The 26,850-nt window shown below is 35.3% G+C and overlaps 1 protein-coding gene across 1 annotated transcript; it reads left to right on the top strand.

Annotated features, from left to right (window-relative positions):
• Positions 1-22,629, top strand: LOC111900342 (exocyst complex component SEC10a). The gene is made up of 26 exons (XM_023896217.3): positions 1-191; positions 3,852-3,924; positions 15,256-15,312; positions 15,408-15,638; positions 15,735-15,809; positions 16,196-16,297; positions 16,413-16,463; positions 16,588-16,693; positions 17,044-17,157; positions 17,293-17,384; positions 17,925-18,090; positions 18,198-18,274; positions 18,870-18,968; positions 19,131-19,221; positions 19,327-19,412; positions 19,483-19,629; positions 19,749-19,802; positions 20,392-20,505; positions 20,743-20,835; positions 20,929-21,075; positions 21,340-21,437; positions 21,692-21,776; positions 21,868-21,926; positions 22,012-22,110; positions 22,188-22,271; positions 22,361-22,629. The coding sequence occupies exons 3-26, from the start codon at positions 15,256-15,258 to the stop codon at positions 22,428-22,430; spliced, it is 2,397 nt and encodes a 798-aa protein (XP_023751985.1). The 5' UTR covers positions 1-191; positions 3,852-3,924; the 3' UTR covers positions 22,431-22,629.
• Positions 22,630-26,850: the final 4,221 nt, after the last annotated feature.

Genomic DNA, 26,850 nt, shown 5'->3' with positions numbered 1-26,850 from the left:
TCTGATCGAATCCCACTGCAAAGTTGATTACGACCCTATATCAATTTTACACATTCAATCGAGAGAAGCAAACTTGAAATCAGAGAGGCAGAAAGATACGTGTGAGAGAATTGGAAGAGAGATACGGTCATACTATACGGAGATTGCGTGGCCTTGGATCGAAGCAGGGGACAACGATCGACATTAATCTGGTAAGCTTCTTCTTCTTACGTACATGATTCAATCTATTCCTCGATCATGTATCATGTTGATATTGTTTGCTGTACATTTCTTTCCTTCCCTGATCGATAGATCATGCATCGTTTTCTCTCATGTTGGAAGCACGTTCTGGAGTTGGTAAAAAAGAAAGATTAGCCTCTTGTACTTGTGTCTTAATTCCTTCCCCTGAAACGGTTTTGCTGTTGGCTTCTACCTTTCTTGTTCATTGCTAGTTGGTTGCTCCAACATAACCATTAATGTCTAGTCATGGAATAATTAACATGCATCCAATTTCACGAATTAATTATTTTCTCCTAGCTTCTGTTTCTTTCTTTTCTTTCTTTCTTTCGGAGTGAACAATTAATTTTATGCAAGTTTTTGTGCGATTTATCTATTGTGAAGACCTTTGCTGCCCTTGAATTCTTGCTATATACAGTTTCTCGTGCATGTTAGGGTCGCTATCCCAAAACTTGTCTCTTTCTTTTGTTACGCATGTACTTCTGTCCATATATATAACTTTCCCCGACATTGGTTATTGGTACCTAGTATTCCAGTCATGTAAACCCGTTAATTGTTTAGGCATGGATGTTCTTTTCTGTCCAGCCCTGTGTATCATACTGTTCTTTCATGTCCAGCAATATACATACACACACACACACACTTTTTTTCTTACTCTCCAGTCATGAAAAACACCAAGAATAGTTTGTTAGTTCATGCATTAGTTAAATGTTTTTATTGCTATACCCTGCTGTCATGTGACTTTACTTCAAATTCTTGCCATGTTTTACGAATTCTGTACTTGTGTTTTGCTGCCAAACCTATTAATCTTGCTCCTTATTAGCATTGATAAACCAAGCCAATGAGTATTGTTAATTAAGTGCTGGAAATTAGTGGACATAATGCCCCTAAAAGGCCACACATGCGAATTTTGAACCAATATGAGCCTTATTAATTTCACTATCTAATTCATACTTTCAATGCCAAGTAGCTAAATGACTTCTGCTGAATATTAGAATTAATACGATAGGGTTCTAAGTATGTGGAATCTTTTATTATGTACATGACCGGTTCATTGGTTTTTAATACTTGGGACGATATAAGAAATTTTATACTCATATATAATATATAAAAAATTTATAAATACAAAAATGCAATAACTTTATAATCAAACAAATAATACAAACAAAAACCTATAAAAATCACCTAAAATTTAAAACAATGTCTTCATGCATTTTTTTTAAGCAAAAACGTCTCTTACATTACAACACTCAATATTTTGTAAATAGATGCTTATTTGCAACCAACATATTAGGGAACATATTCATTCGCCTTGCATACTCCATTATTTGAATAGATGGCCGAAGGACTTGCACCTTTGTATGTTTCATCCGATAACATTTTCTGCAAAATTTGTAACTCATTAAATAAACTTAATCCATCAATATCAGATTCTTCACCATTTGTAAATTGGACTCAAGAATAAACAATATTTTTTAATTCATCATCAACTAATGAAACTAATCTAGACCACTCAAACAAAAAACCAAATATGATTTAAATTGTTGTATTTGTTCAAATTTACTTTTCAACCGAACAAGAGTCGGAATGTGAGATCATTAGAATTTCTAACATTTTGATTTCTAACAATAAATTTATTCATACACCCTTGTAATGGATACAAAACTATGACTCCCAAATCACAGAAACATAAGATAATATTTTAGAAAATATCGTTAGAAATCATATCTAAAGCAAGCAGCCAGAAGTTTTACCTAAAGCAAATCTCAAAATTCAGACATAAACCAACAAATATCAAACTAAGATGAGAAATCAGACCTTTAGACTTGATCGAACTCAAACAGGTCCTTTTTACTGTAATCAAACTCTAGACAGGTAGAAACCTAACTCCTAAAACAAACCTCAAAAGTAAGAAATTGAACCTTAGCAACTAGTATAGGGAGAAATTAAAATCACATTAATAAAAATCAAACTCACCCAATAACCCAAGTCAGTTGATGAGAAATTAGAAATCGAGATTTCTACTATAATTGAACTCAAACAGGTAAAAATCAAACCACAACCACTATCCACAAAAACCAGATTAAGAGGCGAAGATTGATGGCAGCAGGTTTAGAAAAAAACTAGAAAAAGATTAAGAAAAATCAAACTCACCGAAATCATTTCAAGAGACATTAGTTTGAAAAATCCAACAAGGCCTTGGATTTCTACTTTCATTGTCATTTGCCCTAAGATGTTTGCTTTGGTTAATAGTTAATTGGTTAAGAAAATCGAAAAATCAAAAATCGAACTCCAACTTCAAATCTGAAATCGCAATACTTTGATTTTGAGATTATTAAAGGGGTGTTTGGGAGTGCTTTTTGAACTCTAAAAATGCTTTTATATAAAAGTGTTTATTGACTTATTGTAGTGGTAAAAAATAGTTTTTTTTAAAGTGTTTGGATCAACTTTTATTGTGAAAAAACCAATGAGCCAATAAACTAAACAGTGTTTGGCTTTAAAACTCATTTATGAAGTTATTTTGATTAAAAATCTAAAAGAAGTTTCAAAAAACCAAGTTTTACATGCTTTTTAAAAAATGTTTTTTAAAGCTAACAGAAAAGCTATTTTGAAAAGTGATTTTGAGTTTGCCAAACATTTTTTTTTGACTTATTAGCTTTTTTAAAAAACCAATAAATCAATAAGCTATTTTGAAAAACAATCTCAAACACCCCCTAAGAATTTTAGATGGTCGATTAAGTGCTGGAGTAGGTTTAAAGAGAATATAATGAGAATAATGAGTAGAAATAGGATGTAGAAGGATGGTAAACAGATTCCCAATCTCCCCAACTCGATTTAGACTTTAGTGCCTTAAAGGGCTCCTCGATCTCTGCATCTCAAACGTTTTTCTTTGGGTGATTCTTAGGTTTCAATTATTTGGCGCTCAAGAAGTTCCGCTCTCGCCTCTAGAGCCAAACGTCGACTGCCTTCTTGGCTTCTTGGACTAAATTTGTGGGCCAAAGTAATATACATGCAATAACTTAGTGGACTTAATTTATGCCCCTTTAGTTTGATGTCCTGGGCCTTAGCCTAACTTCCTCATGTATTGGGTCGGGCCTATCGACATAATCCATAAAAGAAGTTTATAAATTTTGAATCATGATTACTATTACAAAATTTTGATCAATAACAAGAAGAATATAATAATCTAAGCATTATCATCACAACAAGGGTTATGTTATCAAAATTATAATCTAAGTCTCAACCTGATTATATTATGCCCATGCCATTTAATACTTTTGAGTTTTTAAGACCACAATGAGGCTTTGATTATTAAAATATAATCTAAGGTATTTCCCTTTCTCCTTGAGTTCGAGGGTTCAAATCTTGTCTGAGACATAGGTGGATTTAGAAGTAGTTTAGGATTATATTATATTTGTTGTTCAAAAAAATAAAACAATCTAAGGTGGTAAAGCCTAAACCCGATATAATTATAATTGTATTTAAGTTTATTCGACAACTAAAAGAGATCATATGGACCGTTATGATCATAAACACAGAAAATAAGCAAATGTTAACTTAATTAGTTGACGTAAACTAAACAAGATGTTATAGGGTGTTGAACTTGAAATTAATAAAGTTGTAATTGGATATAGGGATTCATTGACGAGCTAGCTAGAGAGGCACTACAAGACTTTGTGTAGGTGAAACCATATTGCAGAGGCTAAGGTGAGTACATAGATTTTCCTAAACACGCATCCTCTATAAAAACAATTTGTTTTATTTGCTATGTGTTATTCATGTATTATGTTACTATACATCTACGTGATTTTATGTGCATGCAATCTGTTAAGATGTTTTACTATATCTTATGTGGCATATAAAGTTGTTAAAGGGTTGATGTGTTAAATGTTTTTAAATATTTTATATAACATGTTAAAGGGTTATAAAGGGTTGACGTGTTAAATGGTCTTATGTGATATACAAAGTTGTTAAAGGGTTGACGTGTTAAATGGTTTGTGATTTGTGGAAAGGTTTTTGCTTTTTGAATATGGTTTATGTATAAAAATAGTTGTACTTTGTGAAAAAGTTTTTTGATTTGTTAAAAAAGGAGTGCTTTGTGAAAAGGGTCTATGATTTGCAAAAATGATGGTGCTTTGTGATGATGGTTGTACCTTTCTATTCTTAACCTATGTGAAAAGGTAATAGTCGAGCAAGGAAAAAACCATGGTCTTTTTTTTCATCACCTTCACAAAACCATGCACATCGATTTTTTAAGGAAACATACAAGTTGGGTTCAAGAAGGAAAAAAGGAGAAATCAATATCGGGTGGTTTCTTAAGTTACATATGAGAGAGTAAAAAAAACTTTCTTCTAAAAAAAGCAGATAAACCTACTATAAAAAGTTCTAATGGGAAAATGAAAAAAAAAGTTTTTGACACTGTAGCACAACGAAATTTGGTCACTTTACACATTTAGTCACTCAAGTTTTTTTATGCACAATTAGTCACTAAAGTTAAGAATGACCGTAAAATTAAGGGATCGAACCAAATTTTATCCGGTTTATAGGTTAGATTATAATCTAGGTGACTTTTTTTAATTTTTTCAAAATAAAAAATCAAATCTAAATCAATATGGTTTTTTTCCTTAACTCACAATCATAATATATAAAAAAAAAAACACTTTGTTGGAGCTTCTGCTCTAAAATCTGTTCGTTTATTCCCGCTGTCGTTCTCCACCTCCAATGACGCCTCATCTCCAGCGCCACCACCTCCCTGAAACGCCTCACCTCCGATGCTCTCTACCACTACTCGGTACAAAAAAATGTCAAGTTCGAATCTAAAATAAACACTTTGCCCTTCACCTTAGTATGTGAAATTGAAATTGATGCCCACTTGAACTTCGAATCTTGAACCTTGTTATATTGTCGTTTGATTTTGTGCTTCTTTTCCCAAATTGGAAGTATGATAATAATTTGAATCTTGTCTTTGACGCGTTGGCAGAAAGAGAGACAAGAAAAGCAATTTTTTATGAGAGATCTAAACCCTAACCCAATTCAAATCACATTTCCGGAGCTAGATTTACTAACAAAATAAACCAAATGTCGTTCAGATATCTAACAATCAATTGCAAAACCATGACATTTTAAATCAAAGATCAAGAAGATCGAAATCTCATGGTCGAAATATAGATTTTAGGGTAGAGGCGTTACGTAACATTGTGATCATACTCATAGGCAAAGACTGACGATAAGATGAAAAGAAAGGATGCGAAGAGTGCTGCAATGACGGACCAAGACGACGGTGATTGGACGAAGGACCTGGATAGCCGGCTGAGTGATTGGATGTAATGGCGATTGCTCGGATGTTGTTTCTGCGTTCTATCTGCACAAGAGTTCCACTCTTTTTCTCTACTTTGTGTATTTTAATTTACTTCCAAATCGCATAGTCAACGATGATAAAATAAACAAGTTTGTGAATAAAAAAGTTATTTTTGGTTCAACAACATAGTTTTCTTCCTTGAAGGTGTTGTGCATAGGTTTTAACCTTCACCGGAGAAAATGATGTGCCTTGATGTGGGGAAATGAAGATACTATTGGTGCCACATCTGTAAAGTTATCGGTTCTTCTGGTACCAGGGAACAAAAAGTGTAATTGACACGTAAATGATAACTTTAGTGCCTAATTGTGTATAAAAAAAACTTGAGTGACTAATTGTGTAAATTGGTCATACTTTTTTGTGCTATAGTTCCAAAAACCCAAAAAAAAAACCTAAAGTTTAATGGCTTAATTATTATGTTTTAAGCATAAATGACAAAAATGATGATGTTTTTGTAACTTTGATGGTTAATTAAGTCAAAAGACATTTAAAAAAAATATGAATTTAGGGTCAAAATAACAATGATAACATTCTAATTTATTTGTTTGAAAAGTTCAACTAATTATATCAATACAAAATTGCCTATTACTTAATTAACCAAATTTTAAATATTAAAATTAAGGATACCAGAAAGAATTTTATAAAAACTCTACAAACCGGTTGAAATGCTAGTGTAAATATATGTTTTCTAAAACTAGTTTATAAGCAATTTTTTAATTGTCAAATATCATAATTAAAAAATTCAAAAAATAAACTAAAAATTTGCGTAACGGCATAACATATTTATCTTTTATATAACATTACATAAATTACTGAAAATAATATTTTTATTATACTAAATGGTTAAAAAGTATATGTCATATCAATTGCTAAAATAAAACAATATATCTTGTAACACCCCAAAAATTCAAATAAAAATTTTCATTTAATAATTAAAAATCACTACCATATTTGTTATTCAAAGATTTTATTACATAAACACATTGTCCAAAAGATCAGAGTATCTAAACAATAAGTGCGGAAATATTGGAGAGTGCACACTTCGCCATCAAGCCCGACCCTTGCCCTTAGAACCAGAAGTACCTGAAACATCCAACAAAACTATAAACATACACTTAGTGAGTTTCCTAAAATACACAAAACACAAAACCACAAAATGCCATGCACATATACATATAAATTTGCCATGGACTCCCTCCATGGTCTTCAACTGGGATGCCATGGGCTACCCCCATGGTCTTACATCCAAGGGCCATGGGCTCCCTCTCATGGTCTTACCAAGTGCCATGGGATCCCCTATGGTCTTCACATAACTTAATACATACCAAATAACAAAACCATTAAATCTCATGTCAGGTAATGGGCTGGCATTAGTGCCTTCGACCCATTGGTGTAGTGAGAAGACTCACCTCAGTCTTCTAAAAACAATAGTTGCTCGACTACCAACCCAAAATCTCACACTGAATAAATATATAAATAGCCCTAATTAGGATTATAACTCAACCTAATCAAAGAGCCCAAAATCCTAAGTCCAAGTCCCTCCATAATGGCCCAAAGGTCATTCCTTCACTAATGGGCCTAGCATCAAAGTCCTATCTATATCGGGCTACAAGGCCTAATAGGCCCAATCATACCAACAATGGCCCAAAGATAAATTCAGGCCCAAACACCAGCAAGTCCAAGCCCAAAACCATTAAGGCCCAAAGGTCTGAAGTCCACCGGAGGCCCAAAGCTTCCTGAGAGGGTACGCCCATTGTACCTCGTATGCACGCTTAGCGTACTGGGTCAAGGGGCTGTACGTGCAACGTACAACATAGTACGCCTAGCGTGCGAACTTCATTGCATCCAACTCCATTAAGTCCTTAATGCATGAAGACTTTTCGCTCAGACTTCAGATCTTAGACGTTTTAAGGGTCCTAAGGCATAAAGTTGGCAACTTTATGCATTTGCATGCCATATATGCTCCAAACAACCCATTCTATCTCATTAAGACCTTTCCAACGGTCTTAACTCACGCATGGAGCCTTAGAAGTCATCAAGATTGAATTTTTATGATATAATCAGCCAAAGGACCTCAAATCTCTCTTCCTAACCTATGGAGTTGCCCAAACTCCTAATAGAGGATTTATGGACTCAAAAAAGAACTTCTAGAAAACCCAAACTTAATAAACAACATGGATAAGCAAGGAGAAAGCTTTTTATCTTCTAAAGCTTCCCAAGATACTCTAGATGTAGGATCCTCAAGCTCTTCCCACGTTCAAGACTTGAACACCACTTCCTTATTCTTGAAAACCCACAAGAATGGCCATTAAGAACACTTTAAGACACAAAACTCACTCTCTCTTGCAAAACTAGGGTTTTAGGACAGAAGGAGGCTATGGAGGCTGATTAGGGGTTAGTCCAAATGATATAAGTGTGCTTAAATAGTGTCCAAGCCAAGAAATTAGGGTTTGGTCATTGACCATGTATGCCCCGCGTACATGCTCGTATGCCTAGTATACAAGCCTCGGCCACCTATTGCATGCTCACGCGTACACTAAGCGTATGCATATGCACCCTCAGCGTACGGAGGGTCCCTTTTGCCAAAAATGAAATACTTTGAGGGTGAACAATGGAATACCTGGATTTGAGTGTTACAACTTTCCCACACTTGAACTATAGTTCATCCTCGAAGTCCATTGTCGCAAATACATCTGGGTAATGCTCTCGCATCTTGTCCTCTGGCTCCCAAGTCCATTTCGAGGCCTTCCGGTGCTGCTATTGCACCTTTACTAGCTTCAACACCTTGTTACAAAGAGCTTTAGTTTTTCTATCCAAGTCTGGAATGAGATTCTCCACATAGTTCAGACTCCTATCTGCCTGAATATCATCCAATGAAATAACTGTAGCCTTATCCAGCTACACACTTCTGGAGCTGAGACATGTGGAAGGTATTATGGATCTGACTGAGCTCATAAGGAATATCCAACCGATAAGCAACCCGTCCAACTCGGGCAGAAATCTTGAATGCACCAATGAATTGGGGCCCTAGCTTGCCCCTTCTTCTGAAACCGGATGGCACCTTTCCAAGGTGAGACCTTCAGCAACACAAAATCTCCCACCTGAAACTCGAGATCCGATCAATGTCGGTTAGCATAGCTTTTCTGACAACTCTGCGCAACTCGCAGCCTGTCATACACTTACCGAATCAACTTGGTGGTTTTAAGCACCACTTTAGTGCTTCCCATGACTCGATGGCCAACCTCCCCCTCCCCCCCCCCCCAATAAACTGGAGTCCTACGCCTCCGACCATACAATATCTCGAACGTGGATTGGTCAATACTACCATGATAACTGTTGTTGTATGAGAACTCTGCTAGTGGAAGGTGAGTATCCCAACTCCCTATAAAGTCTAAAACACATGCCCGAAGCATATCCTCAAGAGTCTAGATCATCCGCTTGATCTGCCTATCAGTCTGAGGGTAGTAAGCTGTGTTGAAAAGCAACTGAGTACCTAACTCCTCATGAAAATTCCTCCAGATCCTGGAGGTGAAACGAACATCACACTCCAAGACTACAGATATCGACACTTCGTGCCTGACTACCACTTCCCGCACAGAGATATCCGCTAACTTCTCGGCAGAGATACTCTCGGAAATCTGAATAAAATGAGCACTCTTGGTAAAGCTGTCCACAATAAACCAAATAGAATCAACACCCCGCGATGTCCTGGGTAACTTTGTGATAAAGTCCATGGTGATCTCCTCCCATTTCCACAAGGAGATGGGTAGCGACTGAATCTTATCGTGGGACCTCTGATGCTCGGTTTTGACATTACTACAAGTCAAACACCGCTCCACAAACCAAGCAACTTTCCGTTTCATGTAGGGCCACCAATAGCTCAATATCAAGTCTCAGTACATCTTTGTGGCCCCCGGATGGATAATAAACTTGGACTTATGCGCCTCTTCCAAAATATTGTGCCTCACTCCCCCAAATGCAGGTGTAACACCATAAATTTTCAAACAAAATTTTTGATTTTAAATTACCAACATCACATATAATAATTCTCAAAATCTCAAGTGTCGATGTCATAACATATTTCAAAATAGTTTTCAAAAGTAATTATCAAAATCCAGGATCCTCATTCATGACTCTTTTCTCTTGTGTGTACAATCGAGCCGCCGCTTTCCCGCGATCCTGATAAGAACCTGAAACACATAACACATAACACGGTAAACACGAAGCTTAGTGAGTTCCTCAAAATACCACATACACATATTAGCCATTCGAGGCTATAACTCCGTAGGACCCTCCGGTCCAATGTGTCTCAATGGGACCCTCTAGTCTCATGGCTCGTTGGACCCTCTCGTCCGGTCTGGGTGAGAACCCTCCGGTCTCACTACTCGTTGGACCCTCCGGTCCGGTCTAAGTGAGGACCCTCTGGTCTCATAGTTTGTTGGACCCTCCGGTCTGGTCATAATATAGCACACTTCGTTGGACCCTCCGGTCTGATCTAAATATCACATATTATAGCATACAACACATATTACACATAAAATGCATAACCCAGGCAAGCACAAAAGACCCTCTGGCCACACGTAATTACCACTTTAGGTAAAGTATAGTGAGAAGACTCACCTCGGATGATGAACAGTCCCTATAAACGCTGCTGCCACACACTGGCCTCTAACTCTGTGCCAAACCCACAATTATCCCAATTAGGAACTAATTCTCAACTCTCGCTCATTAGGTCTAAAGGTAGTCCACTAACCAACCCATCAATGACCTAAAACCCATTGGGCCTACCAAGGCCCAATAATAAATAGGCTCTCCCGAGGCCCAACTCTCTCACATCTAATGGCAAGCCCAACTCAAGGGCCCAAAGCACATATATATAATCCTCTTGTCCAAGACTCTATTGCAACAAGTCCAAACTCTAGGCCCAACACTCAAGGCCCAAAATGAGACTAAGCCCAAAAGTCCACAATGAGGTTACGTGGGGGCGTACCTCTCTTGGTACGCTCAATGTTACTCATGAATACATATTGGCCATCGGGGACACTGGGCAGTACGCGGGGCGTACATGAATTATGCTCAATGTACTCCCCAGATTCACTCTTTCTACTCATTTGGTCTTAAACAGTTAAGGCATTACCTCAATCCCTAGATTTGGACTCCCTAATGGCACTTACTCCATAAAGTCAGTGACTTTAAGCCTTTGCTTGCCTGGAAAGGTCACAAACACCCAAAACACTCACTTCCTTATCTCAAAAACCTCCTATCTCATGCATGGCTTGATTCCAACGTCCAAGATTGGATTTTTGTGACATAACACCACTATCTATACTCAAAGGGACATATATTATGCTTTGGAGATCAACAACTCATAAAGCTTCAAGCTTTGGGAACAAAAACCCTAAAATGGACCCAAAACAAAAAACTAGCACAACAATAAGCAATTTCAAAACTTGATACCGCTGGAAGATGCACCAACAAGAGAAGAACATAGATCCAAAAGCTAGGTGCTCAAGTTATTCTCTTTCAAAGCTCCTTCTTCTTCAAAAGCCAAACACAACAAGTGATCACCCCACTAGATCCACATGAGAAAGCCACCAAGATTCAAACTTTATTCTTTCTGGAGCTAGATCAACATGATTAGGGCTTGGATCCACAAGCTCCAAGCCAAGCAATGCTTCCTCAAGGAACTCCTTCTTCCACAATATGCACCAAAAACTCAACAAATCACCAAAATGCCAAAGAATCACTCAAATGGAGGCTTAGGGTCGAGTTCTAGGGTTTAGAGGGATGGAGGCTGAAGATATTAGGGTTAGGTTATGAGATAAGGAGCTTAAATAGGGTCCAAGACCCTAAAATAGCATTCAGGTCTGATCAGCGTATGCCTAGCGTACATATAGTACGTCTAATGTACTCCGAAGAACATTCGCGACCATCCCTGGTCAGTACGCCCAGCGTACTCCAAAATCACGCCCAACGTACGCTTTTTGTACGCCCAGCGTACTTGGCTAAGCCTGTAAACCTCAAAACTTCTGAAGGCCATAACTTCTTCTTTATAAATCTGTTTCCGACGATCCTTATATCCACAAAAAGGTAACGAGAAGCCCTACGCTTCTATCAACTTTATTCCGCCTGAAGCCTACTTGAAATCAGATCCAAAATTCATGAAAAGCCCGAACCAGCTCCTTTAACAATACATTTGGGCTCTAAAGCACAAACCGAACTCTTTTATCACACAACCTACCTTACCCATGTCCCAAAAAGGCCTAAAACTTTCTCCTTTAAAGCCTCAAAACCTTCTCATACTCGGATTAAGGCCCACGGGCCTTAAATCACAAAACAATCTGGAGCAGGATGTTACAATTCTCCCCCACTTAAATTAGATTTTTCCCTCGAAATCGTTCCTTTTCTTCGCATAGATCGAAATAAATAACCCGAGAAGCACAACCGGAAAATCTCTTAACATTCAATGATCCTTCTCCCAAGGCATCCGAAACCAAATAGACATTTCCCAAGCCGAAGAAGGACAGACCCCTTTTTCCGTGAAGGTAACTCCTCTAACTCTCTAGAATTGGAAACTATAGTGGTCTATCTCCCCGACAGACCGCCCATGCAGAATATCACCCTGATAATCGCTCATCGAATAACAGACTCGGATAACACACTCCCAACTCTGAGTACCAGGTCAGCTCCCGACCCAAAGGTTGAACCTCCAAGGGCTACCCCTTGTACACCTAATAAAATGACTTTACAAACCTCTTGCTCACAATAGCTATCTCAGCTCATCGTGACACACAAGTCACGTAGTTCGCTTTACCCCAAGAGAATACTACAACTTATCTGAAATCGTCTCACCTTCGACCCCTGTCGTCTACTAACCACTGATTCCATGCGTTTTGCGCTTCTTCCCATACTGACAAACTAACTCACTCTGGTCTATTACATCTGATGGAGAACAATACTTCTCAGAATGAACCCATCTACGAATCCGAAACCTCATCTTGCCTACTAAACACATGACCGAATCCAGACTGAAGCTAGATAGTCGAATTCAACAACAAAATTGGAACCACTCAATTCCAATCTGGTACTCAACTCGTGACCCAAGATTCGCAATCCATGCGTACACCACTTCTCCAATTCCCTTCGGTTATGATAACCACGACTCTGGCTGGTGAAAACTACGGCTCCCCGTAATTCCACAGCGCTCTCCCTCTGACCAGTGAAAGCTACGGCTCCTCGTAGTTCCATAATGCTCCCTCACTGCTTGGCGAGTACCATGGCTCCCCACAGTATCACCACACCATCTCGCTGCCTGGTGGATACTACGGCTCCCCGCAGAATCACCGCACCCTCTTGCTAACCGGTGAATACTACAGCTCCCTACAGTATCACCACACCCTCTTGCTGACTGGTGAAGACTACGGTTCCCCGTAGTGTCACTACACCCTCTTGCTAACTGGTGAATACTACGACTCCCCGTAGTATCACCACACCCTTTCGTACTAACTCATGGATGTTGTAACTCCCTGCAGCCTTACAGTACTTTCTCTTACTATCCTACGGTCTCATTCTCCAGTCGACGCCACACTCTGCATCCATTAAACCATGTTCCACGGTTAATCATAGACAGATGATCACACACCCATCCATAAATAAACATCACTACTCCTGACGGCTACCGTCATGACAAAACTCCTTTGACCCATTGGTGTAGTGAGAAGACTCACCTCGGTCTGCTAAAAACAATAGCTGCTCCACTACCAGCCCAAAATCTCACATTGAATAAATATACAAATAGACCTAATTAGGATTATAACTCAACCTAATCAAAGAGCCCAAAATCCTAAGTCCAAGTCCCTCCATAATGGCCCAAAGGTCATTCCTTCACTAATAGGCCTAGCATCAAAATCCAACTCTATATTAGGCCACAAGGCCTAATAGGCCCAATCATACCAACATTGACCCAAAGATAAATTCAGGCCCAAATACCAGCAAGTCCAGGCCCAAAAGCATTAGGACCCAAAGGTCTGAAGTCTGCCAAAGGCCCAAAGCTTCCTGAGAGCGTATGCCCAACGTACCTCTTCTGTACGCTTAGCATACTGGGTCAAGGGGCTGTATGCGCAGCACACAACATAATATGCCCAACGTATAAACTGCATTGCCTTTGCATGTCGTATATGCTCCTAACAACCCAATCTATCTCATTAAGACCTTTCCAAGAGTCTTAACTCATGCATGAAGCCTTAGAAGTCATCAAGATTGCATTTTTATGATATAATCAAGCCAAAGGACCTCAGATCTCTCTTTCCTAACTTCTGGAGTTGCCCAAACTCCCAAGAGACGATTTATGGACTCAAAAAAGAACTTCTAGAAAACCCTAACTCAATAACCAACAAGGATAAGCAAGGAGAAAGCTTTTTACCTTCCAAAGCTTCCCAAGATACTCTAAATGCAGGATCGTCAAGCTCTTCCCACGTTGAAGACTTGAACACTACTTCCTTTTTCTTGAAAACCCACAAGAAAGGACACCAAGAACACTTTAAGACAAAAAAAACTCACACTCTCTTGCAAAACTAGGGTTTTAGGACGGAAGGAGGCTATGGAGGCTGATTAGGGTTTAGTCCAAATGATATAAGTGTGCTTAAATAGTGCCAAAACCAAGAAATTAGGGTTTGGTCATTGGCGACGTACGCCCCCCATACATGCTCGTACGCCCAACGTACGAGCCTCAACCACCCATTGCATGTTAGCGTACACATATGTATGCACAACGTACAGAAGATCCCTTTTTGCAAAAATGAAATACTTGGAGGGTGGATTGCATTGGAGTGTTACATATCTTATATTGTTTTAGAGTTAACTCTTTAAGTAGAAAAATTAATTGATTTAAAAATATAATATGATTGTCAAATTATAAATATTCAAATAATAAATTCTTTTATTCTCTATTAAAACATGCAATGTTTTTTGTTTATCTTATTTTCGGAGGTGCAACGTCACACACACCCATCACATTCTTCATGCTAAAAGTCACGACGCCACCAAGAACAGGACGTTCTGCTTCCATTTCGCTTACCCGCCCTTGATCTAAATTCTCAATATCAAAGAACCCGAAAAAGAATTCTTAAGGAAAAAATATCAAAATCACCTTCTCCCGTCATGCAGGAGGTTAAACCATTCAACATAATTTCCATATGAAACTTGTTTTTGGTTTCTTTCTACTCGTTCAATGGATATACATCATGACTATTACACATTTGATCATTATCTGATCAAATGATTTCGCCAGTGTTTTTCGTTTTCACCAGCTTATAGTAATTGATGTTATTAAGTTTCGATCTGAAATGGAGTCGTTGATCCATGATCACATAGGAACTCATTGGGTGAACAATTCCGCTTAATTTGTGGAATAGAGGTGAAATCAGTATCAATTTTACGTTGAATTTAGAGTTGGTGTTACCACTCCACAAAATTTCAAATGTATACTTTTTCTATAAATTGTTACCATTTGCGATGATCTAGTTAAACTATCAGTTATTTGGAATCTAAATCTCTTGTTCAGTTCATTCTTCAATCAATTAGTAAAGGCATTTGCGATGATCTAGTTAAACTATCAGTTATTCTGCTTTCTTGTAATAAAGTTACAAAAGGCTGAATGTTAAATGTTTGTTTCTGGATTTTAGATGAAAGAGGCTCGAGATGAATATGAGTCACTTGATTTAGACCTAGAAGACTTCAAGGTAAAGCTTCGTGTTCTGTGTATGCATGACTATGAGTTTATTTGACTAAATTATGTTGTTGTAATGTTCTATTTTTTTTTTTAATTTTTATGAAGGGGGATTTCTCATTTGATGGATTATATGCAAAGTTAGTAAATGGGATGTTGCCAGCTTTCCGTGATGAAGAGATTCACTCAATGGAAGGATTGATAAGTGTTACAACAAATGATGCAGTGCCAAGTGGCAAGTCAGCTAAAGGGCATTCAAGTCCCTTATTTCCTAAAGTAGATGCTTTATTGTTAATCTTTAAGGATTCTTGTACGCAATTATACGAACTTCAGAAACAGGTAATTGTTGACTTTATACTTTTCATACATGTATTTATGTACTACATACACAACACCAGTTTATTTTTCTTTCACAAATTCCCATGTTTATTATAGATTGATGGGAGACTACATAAGCTTAAGAAGGATGTTGTTTCCCAAGAATCTAAACATACGAAGACACTCTGTGAGGTAACTTATTCATCTAACCTTGTTTCTCTTTCTTAAAGAGTAAATTACTGGAATGGTCCCTATGGTTTGGTCAAAATTACACGTTTGGTCCTAACTTTTTTTTTGCACTCGGATCGTCCCTATACATAAAGCTAGGGACCAAATGTGAAATTTTGACCAAACCATAAGGACGAAAAACGCAATAAAATCAAACCACAGGGATGATCCGAGTACAAAAGAAAGTTAGGGACCAAACGTGAAATTTTAACCAAACCATAGGTACGACTCTTTTTATCAACAGCTTGCTTCAATATTGAAACCACCTTTTGGGATGTTTTTTTATCTGATTATTTGATCTTTGAGTTTAATACTCCTTCTTAAGATGTTGATAATATCTCGATTTTTAGATAGAAAAAGGTGTAGACGCAATATTTAGTAGTTTTGCAAGATTGGATTCCCGTATTTCTAGCGTTGGACAGACAGCTGCTAAGATTGGGGATCATTTACAGGTGAAGTTCATTAGATGAAGTAATCAATCAACGCTTCTGTTCATTTTCAATAAATGTAACATTTTTTTCTCATGTTGTCAAAATATTTATTTCAACTTTCTTTTGTTATTACCAGAGTGCAGATTCACAACGTGAGACTGCTAGCCAAACAATGGAGCTCATAAAGGTATATTAAGTTGATTAGGATATATGTCACATTTGACCATTAAATATATAATATTTACCCATATACCCTTTTCAACATTCAGGTTTTAATTACCTTAAAAGTTAAATTTATTTTTGTCATGCAGTATCTGATGGAATTCAACAGTAGCCAAGACGACCTCTTACAACTTTCGTCACTGTTTTCTGATGACAAGCGTGTTGGGGAGGCTGCTTCTATTGCACAAAAATTACGTATGATGACATTCTTTTTACAACTGTCTAACAATATTTCCTTTTAACTATTTTTAAAAAGGGTTTATGTCATAATTTAGCATATATATGCAATAAATATATAATATTGTATAAAGTGACTAATTAGTATATATTTTTTTAGATAATATATAATAAATAAATAGTGAAAATACAAAATGGTTGGTTATCCTTTCGGAGATTAAAAAAATAACTAAAATGACTAATCTGCCACGTGGACAAAGTATGCCAAATCAGCACCCTTTTAAAACATGACATAAACCCTTTAAAAACTTTATATGTAGTAAATTCTTTTGGAAATTGAGTGTTTTTATTTTTGTCTTTCGTTTTAGGTTCATTTGCTGAGGAAGATATTGGAAGGCATGGTGTATCCCTTGAATCAGGGAATGCAACTGCTAGTAAAGGACTGGAGGTTGCAGTTACTAATCTGCAAGAATACTGCAATGGTCTCCAACTGTTATTAAATTTTAAAGTTCTTTTTTTTTTTCCATAAAAAAAAGTGAAAAACCATGATTTTTTTGTTTGGTTTTGTTTGTATCAATAACAAGTGAAGTGTATTTATGGTGAATATATATATGTAGAATTGGAGAACAAGCTGTTGACTCGATTCGATGCTGCATCTCAGAGAAGAGAATTGACTAATATGGGAGAGTGTGCAAAAATCCTTTCACAGGTACTCTATTTGTTTTTTTTTTTTCCTAATTTATTAGCTTTTACAAATTTGACCCATATTTTTTTTATTAGAATAACAAAATATATTACATTATTAGACATTTATAACTAAAATAAATTATTCGTCATTGATCATCATATTACTAAAACAAATTTTTTATTAAATAAAAAACATGAGATTTACAATAACTTAAGATTGCTAGTTGAAACATACAGGTTAAATTTATAAGTATATATCACAAATTATCATCAATTTAGTATATAACACAATATGACTAGTAACAAATATTAAATTTAACATATGATTTTACAATTAAGCAAACTAAACATGCACATCATTCAAACCCAAAGGAGCAAATTGTACAGTTGAACACCAAATATAATAGTAAAACACCAATTTTGGTGTTGGATTACTGATGGCAAGAATGTAAATTTAAAATCCACATCATCAACTCCAGGTAGTAATTATCCTTTAATTTAATTATGAAATAGTTTTTTAAAGGAAGTTTGAGTAATAATATTAATTAATATGTGGGTGCAGTTTAACAGAGGCACAAGTGCGATGCAACATTATGTGGGTTTAAGACCAATGTTTGATGTTGAAGTCATGAATGAAGACTCGCGGTTAGTTCTTGGTGATCAAGATTACACGCGTGATTCCACTGAAGTTGACAATGCACTTTCAACACGCTACAGACAGATAATAGGTATGGAAATTTATAATTTTTTTTTTTTAATTTTTTAATTTTTTTAAATGTATAGATTGGGTGTTTTATGTATGGAACTTATAATTGCTATGAATGTTTTATTACAGATACTGTCAGAAAAGAATCGGCTACCATTAGGGCTGTATTTCCTTCTCCTAATGATGTCATGTCAATATTGGTTCAGGTAATTGTAACGAAAATATTTATATATGGTGCATTTGGTTTGTAGAATGTTTTTAATAAAATGAATGGAATCTTTTAAATGAATTGTAACCTCAGGTGTCTATTTGGTAGGAAATGGAATGTACTTAAATAATAAAGATTGCATAATTTTAAAATTTTCACATATTAGTAAACAAATTACAGAAATTTTGTGGTTTAACTACTAATACTTTTTTTTTTCTCCAATAAAACCATAAAAGTTTTATGGTTTCAGGCATTTTTTCAATTTAACCATTTTGACATGATAGATGGTTAATTCGGAAAATTACAAGTGAAATCTAATATAAAAAAATCAGTGGCAGGTAAAAATGATAAATTTGGAAAAATGTGGTCAAACTGCAAATATATATACCCGAAATATAATGCTTTTCTTATAATTTGCCTTATCAATTTAAAGATATATAATGGGGGTATTTTGGTCCTTTTAATAAATGCCCTCACTTCTCCTCATAGGTGTCTATGAAGGGCATATTAGGGATTTTAGGTTCGTTATATACTTGTAACTTGTTGGTGTTTTCCCTTTGTAAGTAACTCACTTGATGTTGTTAATGTGATAGAGAGTAATGGAGGACCGAATTCCAAACCTTCTAGAGAAGCTATTAGTAAAACCATCTCTATTAAATCCACCTCCTATGAAACAAGGTGGCTTATTGCTAGTAAGTATACTAACTTACTTGTCACATTTGTTTCTAGGCCTATTTTTCGTGATGAGGATGAGGATGAGGATGTGGAGGGCATCCCCGTCTTTTACACATTACACATAACACAACACTATACACAGTTATATACTTTTTTTTTTTTTTTTTTTTTGGTTTCAGTATCTTAGAATTCTAGCAGTGGGATATGAGAGGACACAGGAACTTGCCAGAGATCTCCGCAATGTGGGATGTGGTGACTTGGATGTTGAAGGTAATCGATTATAGTTTTAGTAAATTTGAATTTATGGGATCTTTGATATTTCTTGATGAATTCATTATTATAAAAAAAAAAAAAAAATTGAATTTATGGGTATAGGACTAACAGAAGCTCTATTCCTTGAGCACAAAGATATCTACCTTGAATGTGAAAAAGCCTCCATGAAACAACACTACAAAGCAAAGGTATTTTTAAAACACCTCTCTGGTTCTCTCTCTCTTAGACATGAATGACATCATGAATTACACGTGGCAGATTGAGGAACTGATTGCTGAGGGACAGATTCCATCAAGAGGAACTCCAGTATCATCTTCCACCCAACATATATCTGTTACAGTGGTAAATGAGTTTGTGAGTTGGAACGAAGAAGCAATTTCAAGATGCAATTTGTTTTCATCTCAGGTAAATTATGTCTATGTCACATTAATGCACATAATTGGAGGGGGTGTTTGCCCCTTTTTTATGTTACCTAATATGGATAGTGATACTTGTAATTGTTTTGGTTGTTTGTGTTTATATAGCCTGCGATTCTTGCAGCCAATGCGAAAGCTGTGTTTAGTTGCCTTCTACAACAAGTAAGTTGTGAATATAAATACTATAATCATGGGGGTTTAACATAACCACAAATTGTGAAATTATTTTTTATTGACAAAAGGCTCAAAAAGATGCAAAAGAACTGAATTCTTTTTTTCCAAAATCCCAGAAAATTGTGAAATTGTTCATATTTCGCAGTTTTTAACAATTTCACGATAAAATTTGCTAAATATGATTTTTTTTTTTTTTTAATTCTCTAAGGTTTTTTGTGGTGGGGCCAATAATAAAGCGAGTTCATGACTCGCAACTGACCAATAGCGAGATCGGTAAAAAAAACATGGTCAATTTGTTAAAAGTCATATCATATGGTGGTCATCTTTGTTAAGTTTTAAAATAAAATAAAATATAAATTATTTATATATATATTAAACATTTATAATGTTTAATCAAGTTGTAAAAAAAAAGATGTCAGCACCACATAATTGTGTAATTGTAAAGACAGTTACATGTTTATAAGCTTATAATGTGACATTAAAGCCTATAATCAAATACATAATACATTATATATGTGGTTGTTAAATTAATTTTGAATAATAACTATCCTTTTGTTTCTATTTTTCCATGTTTTAGGTTAGACAATATACAACAGAAGGACTTGATAGAGCTAGAGAAGGCCTCAGGGAAGCTGCTTCTATGAATCAGAGGTTCCATTTGGGTCGAAAAGTTGCTGCTGCACCTTCCGCTGTAATTCTCCCCTATATATATATATATATATATATATATATATATATATATATATATATATATATATATATATATATATATATATATATATATATATATATATATATATATATATATCATCCCTTAATTACACACACCTACACACACAATCATAACTACTTACATAAATACATACATACATACATATATACCTGCATGCATGTATGAATACATACACAAACAAAATTTGACATGTAGGCAGAAGGTGCAGCTTCTGCTGGTGAAACAAGTTTTAAATCTTTCATGGTTGCTTTACAAGCTTGTGGAAGCAGTGTGGCTATAATTCAACAGGTTAAATCTAATATCATTGATCACTACTATTTTATTTCCCTTGTTAATTAACATCTTGAATTGTAAAAACCTAATCTGGATTTTTTTTTTCAGTATTTTGGTAATACCATTTCAAGGCTTTTGTTACCTGTGGATGGTGCACATGCTTCTTCATGTGAGGAAATGGCATCAGCTATGTCCAGTGCAGAAAGTTCTGCTTGTAAAGGCCTCCAACAATGCATTGATATTCTAATTGTTGAGGTCTGGATTATAACTTTGTTTATACGATCCAAAGATGAAAATTAATAGTCAGGGTAAATTGGTCGTTTTCATAAATTTAACAGAATTGGGAATCAAACATTGAAAAAGATTCCATCAATTGGATCTAAACTGCAAAAATGACCATCTTTGCAGTTTACTTTTGTATATAATATAAATAAGTAGGTGTATGTCTTTTAGAATTAAATCTTTATTCATTTCAACTTTAAAAAAAAAAAAAAAAAATGAGTGAATTGTGGAGTGTAGGTGGATCGGGTGCTTTCAGCTGAGCAAAAGCCGACTGATTACAGGTCAGCAGATGATAATCTCATGGCAGATCATCGGCCTACAGTTGCATGTACAAGGTTTATATTCCTTCCATTAAATAAATAAACAACATTTTATATAAAACAATTTTCACTGCTATTATAAGAAAAACCAAAGTATAAAAGTACAATGCCTTAATAAAAAAATGGAAATTATTACGAAAAAACCTTAGATTTTGCCCCTTTTTATTCTGAAAAATATGAAAAGTTTGTTAACAAGGATAATATCACGATAATAATGCCCTTATCTATTTATATTCTTATAATAAATTACAATTATTATTAATTAACAGAGTTGTAGCATATCTGTCGCGTATGCTTGAATCAGCATTCACAGCACTAGAAGGTCTTAACAAACAATCTTTCCTATCTGAATTGGTAAACACAAAATTTCTCCCTTGTTTCGTTGACTTTCTTCTCTTCAGATGTTTGACTTTTATAACCACAATTAATTACTTAATTTATATAGGGAAACCGCGTGCACAAAGCAGTCACAACTCACTGGCTCAAGTTTTCTTTTAATGCCAGGTAAAATACAATAATAATAATGCTATAATTAACAAATCAATCAAAGTACATTTGTTTAATTTGCGTTTTTTTCCTCTTTATTTAGTGGAGGACTAAAGCTTAAACGTGACATCACTGAATACGGGGATTTTCTACGAAACTTCAACACTCCGACTGTTGATGAAAAATTTGAATTATTAAGCATGTAAGCTAAATTAACATTTGTTTTATATTTCTCTTTATGTGTTAAATTACTAATATGACCTTTTCGATGATTTTCAGCTTGGCCAATATCTTCATTGTTGCACCTGAAAGTTTGGCAAGTCTTATTGAGGGGACACCAAGCATCAAAAAAGATGCCCAAAGGTAATACATATGTCATAAAAAGGTATTTCATAACATTTAGTATAATTATCTAATTTAATTGTGTTTGTTTTTTTGGATACAAATTTTAGGTTTGTTCAGCTTAGAGACGATTATAGAAGCGCGAGACTCGCATCCAAGCTGAGTTCTGTTTGGCATTAACTCAATACTTAAAAATTAGCCGCTATAAAGTTATGATAATTAACAAGTGCTTTTTTATTTTTATTTCATTTGTAATTTCTTAGCGGCTTGTTTTGGGTTTTAATTTTATTAAGTTTCTTGGGTGTATGATTGGGACATTATGTTGTATGAAAGTAATTGCTTGCACACATTTTGATTTAATTATTTTAAGCTATATAAATTACCAAACCATAGGTGAAAGTTTCAATGGAAACTATTCATAACATTCGTATCTGAAGGTTTACTTGGAAATCATTTACAACTTTCGCATTTGGATATCTTGGTGATTCTCAAGTTTCCAGATCACAAAAGTCTCAATTTTCATCCTAATATAGATGCACGTGATCATGATTAAAAGACATTGAAAAAACAGGCAAATTTTTACACATTTTTAAATCTTTTCACAAAACGCATTCCATGAATGCAATAGCTTTTGACATATAGTATTTCGACTAGGTACTCACATCGTAAAATAAATCACAAAAATGAGAACATATACGTATTATATTATGAGACATGTGTTCTTGGCAATGAGGTCACCTTAATTGATGTAAACAATCTATTCAAATCCTATTGAAGTTTAGATGATTAGTTGATACCAAAAACTCAACATTTATCAAGTGATTATACTAACTACCTTTTGATTTCCTTAATTAAAGTATTAAAAAAAATAAAAAAATAAATAAATAAATAAACTCATTCTACATGATTCTAAGTTTGTAAAGGTTAATGGAAGCAACCAAAGTTTAAACAGATAAAAACAAGGGAAAATGAGTAAACTAACTATTATAATCGAGGTTTTCAAAGAAAATAACCATATTTTATCAGTTTTGAAAAATAACCAATTTCTTTGGAATGCCTAAGAGTATTGTTTATATTTCAGAGTATTTTCATCTTTTTTTTTCAGGTTCTTTATATATATATATATATATATATATATATATATATATATATATATATATATATATATATATATATATATATATATATATATATATATTTTCAAAGAAATTATTTTGTTTTTTTTGGATTCCGAATGCTACATTACGTAACATTTAGTGTCATCGTCTTTCAATAAAATATATAACTTTATACACTCATATTGTATATAATTTATATTATTATGTTTGTTTAATATTGTGTTAAATTAAGAAAAAAAATGATATATTTCTTGAAATTTCGGAATTATTCTTAAAAATCCGGAGGTTTTTTTTTTTTTTTTTTTTTTTTTTTTTTTTTTTTTTTTTTTTTTGAAATCCAAAATTTTAGTCCGGAATATGAACAATACTCTGGAATTAGGCATTCCGGGTACTGTTCATATTCCGAAATTTTAGTCCACAATCCGGAATGCCATTCCGGAGTTGGTCAATTTTTTTTTTTTTTTTGGTTTGGAATGTCTCATTTCGGATAAAATGGTTATTTTTTCAAAAAAAAAAAGTTATTTTTTTCAAATACACATTAAAAAATGGTTAGATTACTTAATTTCCTTAAAACCAAATGAGTGTCGGCAGATTTCTACTTAGCTGAGTCAAATATTCAACTCAACACAAATTCAATATTATGCCACAAACACGCTTCCATGATTTATACAACGTGATTCTTACACCTCCAAATCAACTTTTAATGACTTATTATGATGAAGTTAATTTTAAATCTTGGGTAGTTGAATAATCTAACCAATATAAATGTTACGTTTGAAAAAAAAATTATATTTTTGTGTTCGAAAAATGACCATAATGTCTGAAACAACACATTTAGAGTTAAGCCCGAAATCCTGGAAAGACATTCTAAAGTGGCCACAATTATATGATATTTAAAAAAACATATAAAACAGAATTGTATGAAAACAACCCTTAAAACTATTTGAAAAAAATAATAATTACATAAACTTAAATATGTTGAGATAATAATAGTGTCCAAATGAACCCTTACTTTTTTTTTGGTATCCCATACAAGTTTTGCAAATCACCTTCGATATGAATTGGCCTAGGTCTTGGTGCAACCCTCTATTCTTACAGATTTGTCAGGAACCTATCTAGGAACCAATATAAGAGCATTCCACAATTTTTTTTTTTATCGTTAGACTGTTGTGGTACGTCTCCACCCTTCATAATGATGAGTTTGAAACTCTCAAGGGGGATTACATTAGTGAGTTTGGTATCCTAATATTTGAACTCACTAGGGGTTTGTGGATACAAATCACATAACTATAAACCAATATAAAGATTATGAAAATAGTCGTCGTCACAGTAACTATTGTATATAGTCAATGTGAATGTATGGAAATCCAAAACTCCTAAAAACCAGTGGGCATGCGATATATTGATAGGGATGTAAATCTATACAAAATGTTGGAATTAAGTAATCATCAGATAACATTTTCTTATAAGTGACTATTACTCAAGTAATGTAATTGAAACACAATTATATCGTATCACACTCATGCCAAGTTGGGTAAATGGATCCATAATCTGTGTCATGTCACTCCTCTACATCTGTGCTGAAAGTTGTCGGTATAAATGTCCATGGAGCACCATCTAGCCTTCGCTTCATCAACTAGGAAATTCAGATCATGACGTGTTGTTAAAATACACAAATGTATAGAATAAAGCTAGAAACCTAACCGGATGTTTAGTGTGTAATGATCACATACATATATAACTTACATCACATTCCAACCAACCCAAGTCAATATCCCCATATATGTGATGAGTTTTGAGCATTCTAACACTTCTATAGTGTACATGCAAACCCTAAATGCTTTGGATCTATGTTTTCTCTAATATACATGCAAACTTTCAAAATTCCAAAGCATCATCCTAACTAGCATACAATGGAGTAAATATACTACAAAAATCCAGTTAGATGACATACCTTTTAGTGTAGTTGAAAACTTGAAGCTTTAAGATCCTAGCACCAATAATGTGAATGCCTCAAGTGGAACCACAAATCACCACCAACAAATGGAAGAACTTGAGAGGAGATAATATGCACTCAAAATCGGCTAGCACTCATACAAGAACTCTAGGTGCCGATTTCATGAACCAAAGAGCTTCTTATATAGTGTGGCTACATTAGGGTTACACCATGAAAACCCTAATGTGCATGACTTTCCACATCCCTCATGTAACATCCCAAAAATACCAACCAAAAATTTTTGTTTGAAAACTTTATTAAACCATAATATCAAATATCAAAAGATAAAAACCATGAATCGTGTATCTCAAAATGTCATAATAAATTTATCGAATCAAAACTAGTTTCAAGATCATATCAAAATATCAGAGTCTAACTCCCAAGCTAAACTGTGGTGTGTGCCTTGCCATCATCCAGAGCCCTTCCCTTTGCTAGCTGAAGTACCTAAAACCAAAAACTGAAACTATAAGCACGAAGCTTAGTGAGCTCCCCTAAACTACCACATACTATACAATAACATATAAGCACATACTGGGCCTTGCCTACTGCATCAGACCGAAGTCCGGAACTGACTAGGGTCTCGCCCTCTACATCGGACCGAAGTCCAGAACTGCATCGGACTGAAGTTCGGAACTAACTAGGGCCTTGCCCACTACATCAAACCGAAGTCCGAAACTGCATCAGACCGAATTCCGGAACTAACTAGGGCCTTGCCCACTACATCGGACTGGATTCCGGAACTAACTAGGGCCTCGCCCACTTCATCGGACCGAAGTCCGTAACTGACTGATCATAGCATAACATAATCAAGCATATAACATAAACATATATACTGCATACTACATCAGACTATAGTCCGGAACACATAACATGCCTGTATCACAAAGACATCAAGCATACTGAACTACTGCATTGGACCGTAGTCCGGAACTACTACTAACTAAACAGGCCGACATTGTGGCCGGAGACCCGTTCCTACTAAAAGGAAAACTCACCTCGTAAGGCTGTCTGCTGAAAAGCTGATTGGGAACTGTCTGACTGCTGCTCCGGTAACTCCCCGGCTACAATTCCCAAAATACACTTAATCAAACACTGATAACTAATATTAGGGTAAAATGACTATTTTACCCCTGGTCATAGTCAACAACCCATTGACCCGACTCGCCGAGTTCGGTTGCCAACTTGTCGAGTCCCTATCTTTCCTTCTATTTCCTTACCCGACTCTACTCACCGAGTTCCCCTTCCTAATTGATATCGTGCCAACCTTCATCCCACTCGCCGAGTTGCATGATTAACTCGTCGAGTTCACCTTCAACATAAGAACACATCCATTCTGTGACTCACTGAGTTGTATGAACAACTCGTCGATTCTGTTGTTACGGGTAAGGAGATTGCCTTGGACTCGCCGAGTCAGGGCGTAGACTCGCCGAGTCCCTCTACACTCAGATCCATGACTTAATTCACTGAGTCCTTACTCCACTCTCTA

Source organism: Lactuca sativa, chromosome 3 (assembly GCF_002870075.4).
Source record: "Lactuca sativa cultivar Salinas chromosome 3, Lsat_Salinas_v11, whole genome shotgun sequence".
NCBI classification, from domain to species: domain Eukaryota; kingdom Viridiplantae; phylum Streptophyta; class Magnoliopsida; order Asterales; family Asteraceae; genus Lactuca; species Lactuca sativa.
This window is presented reverse-complemented; position numbering and strand designations above follow the sequence as displayed.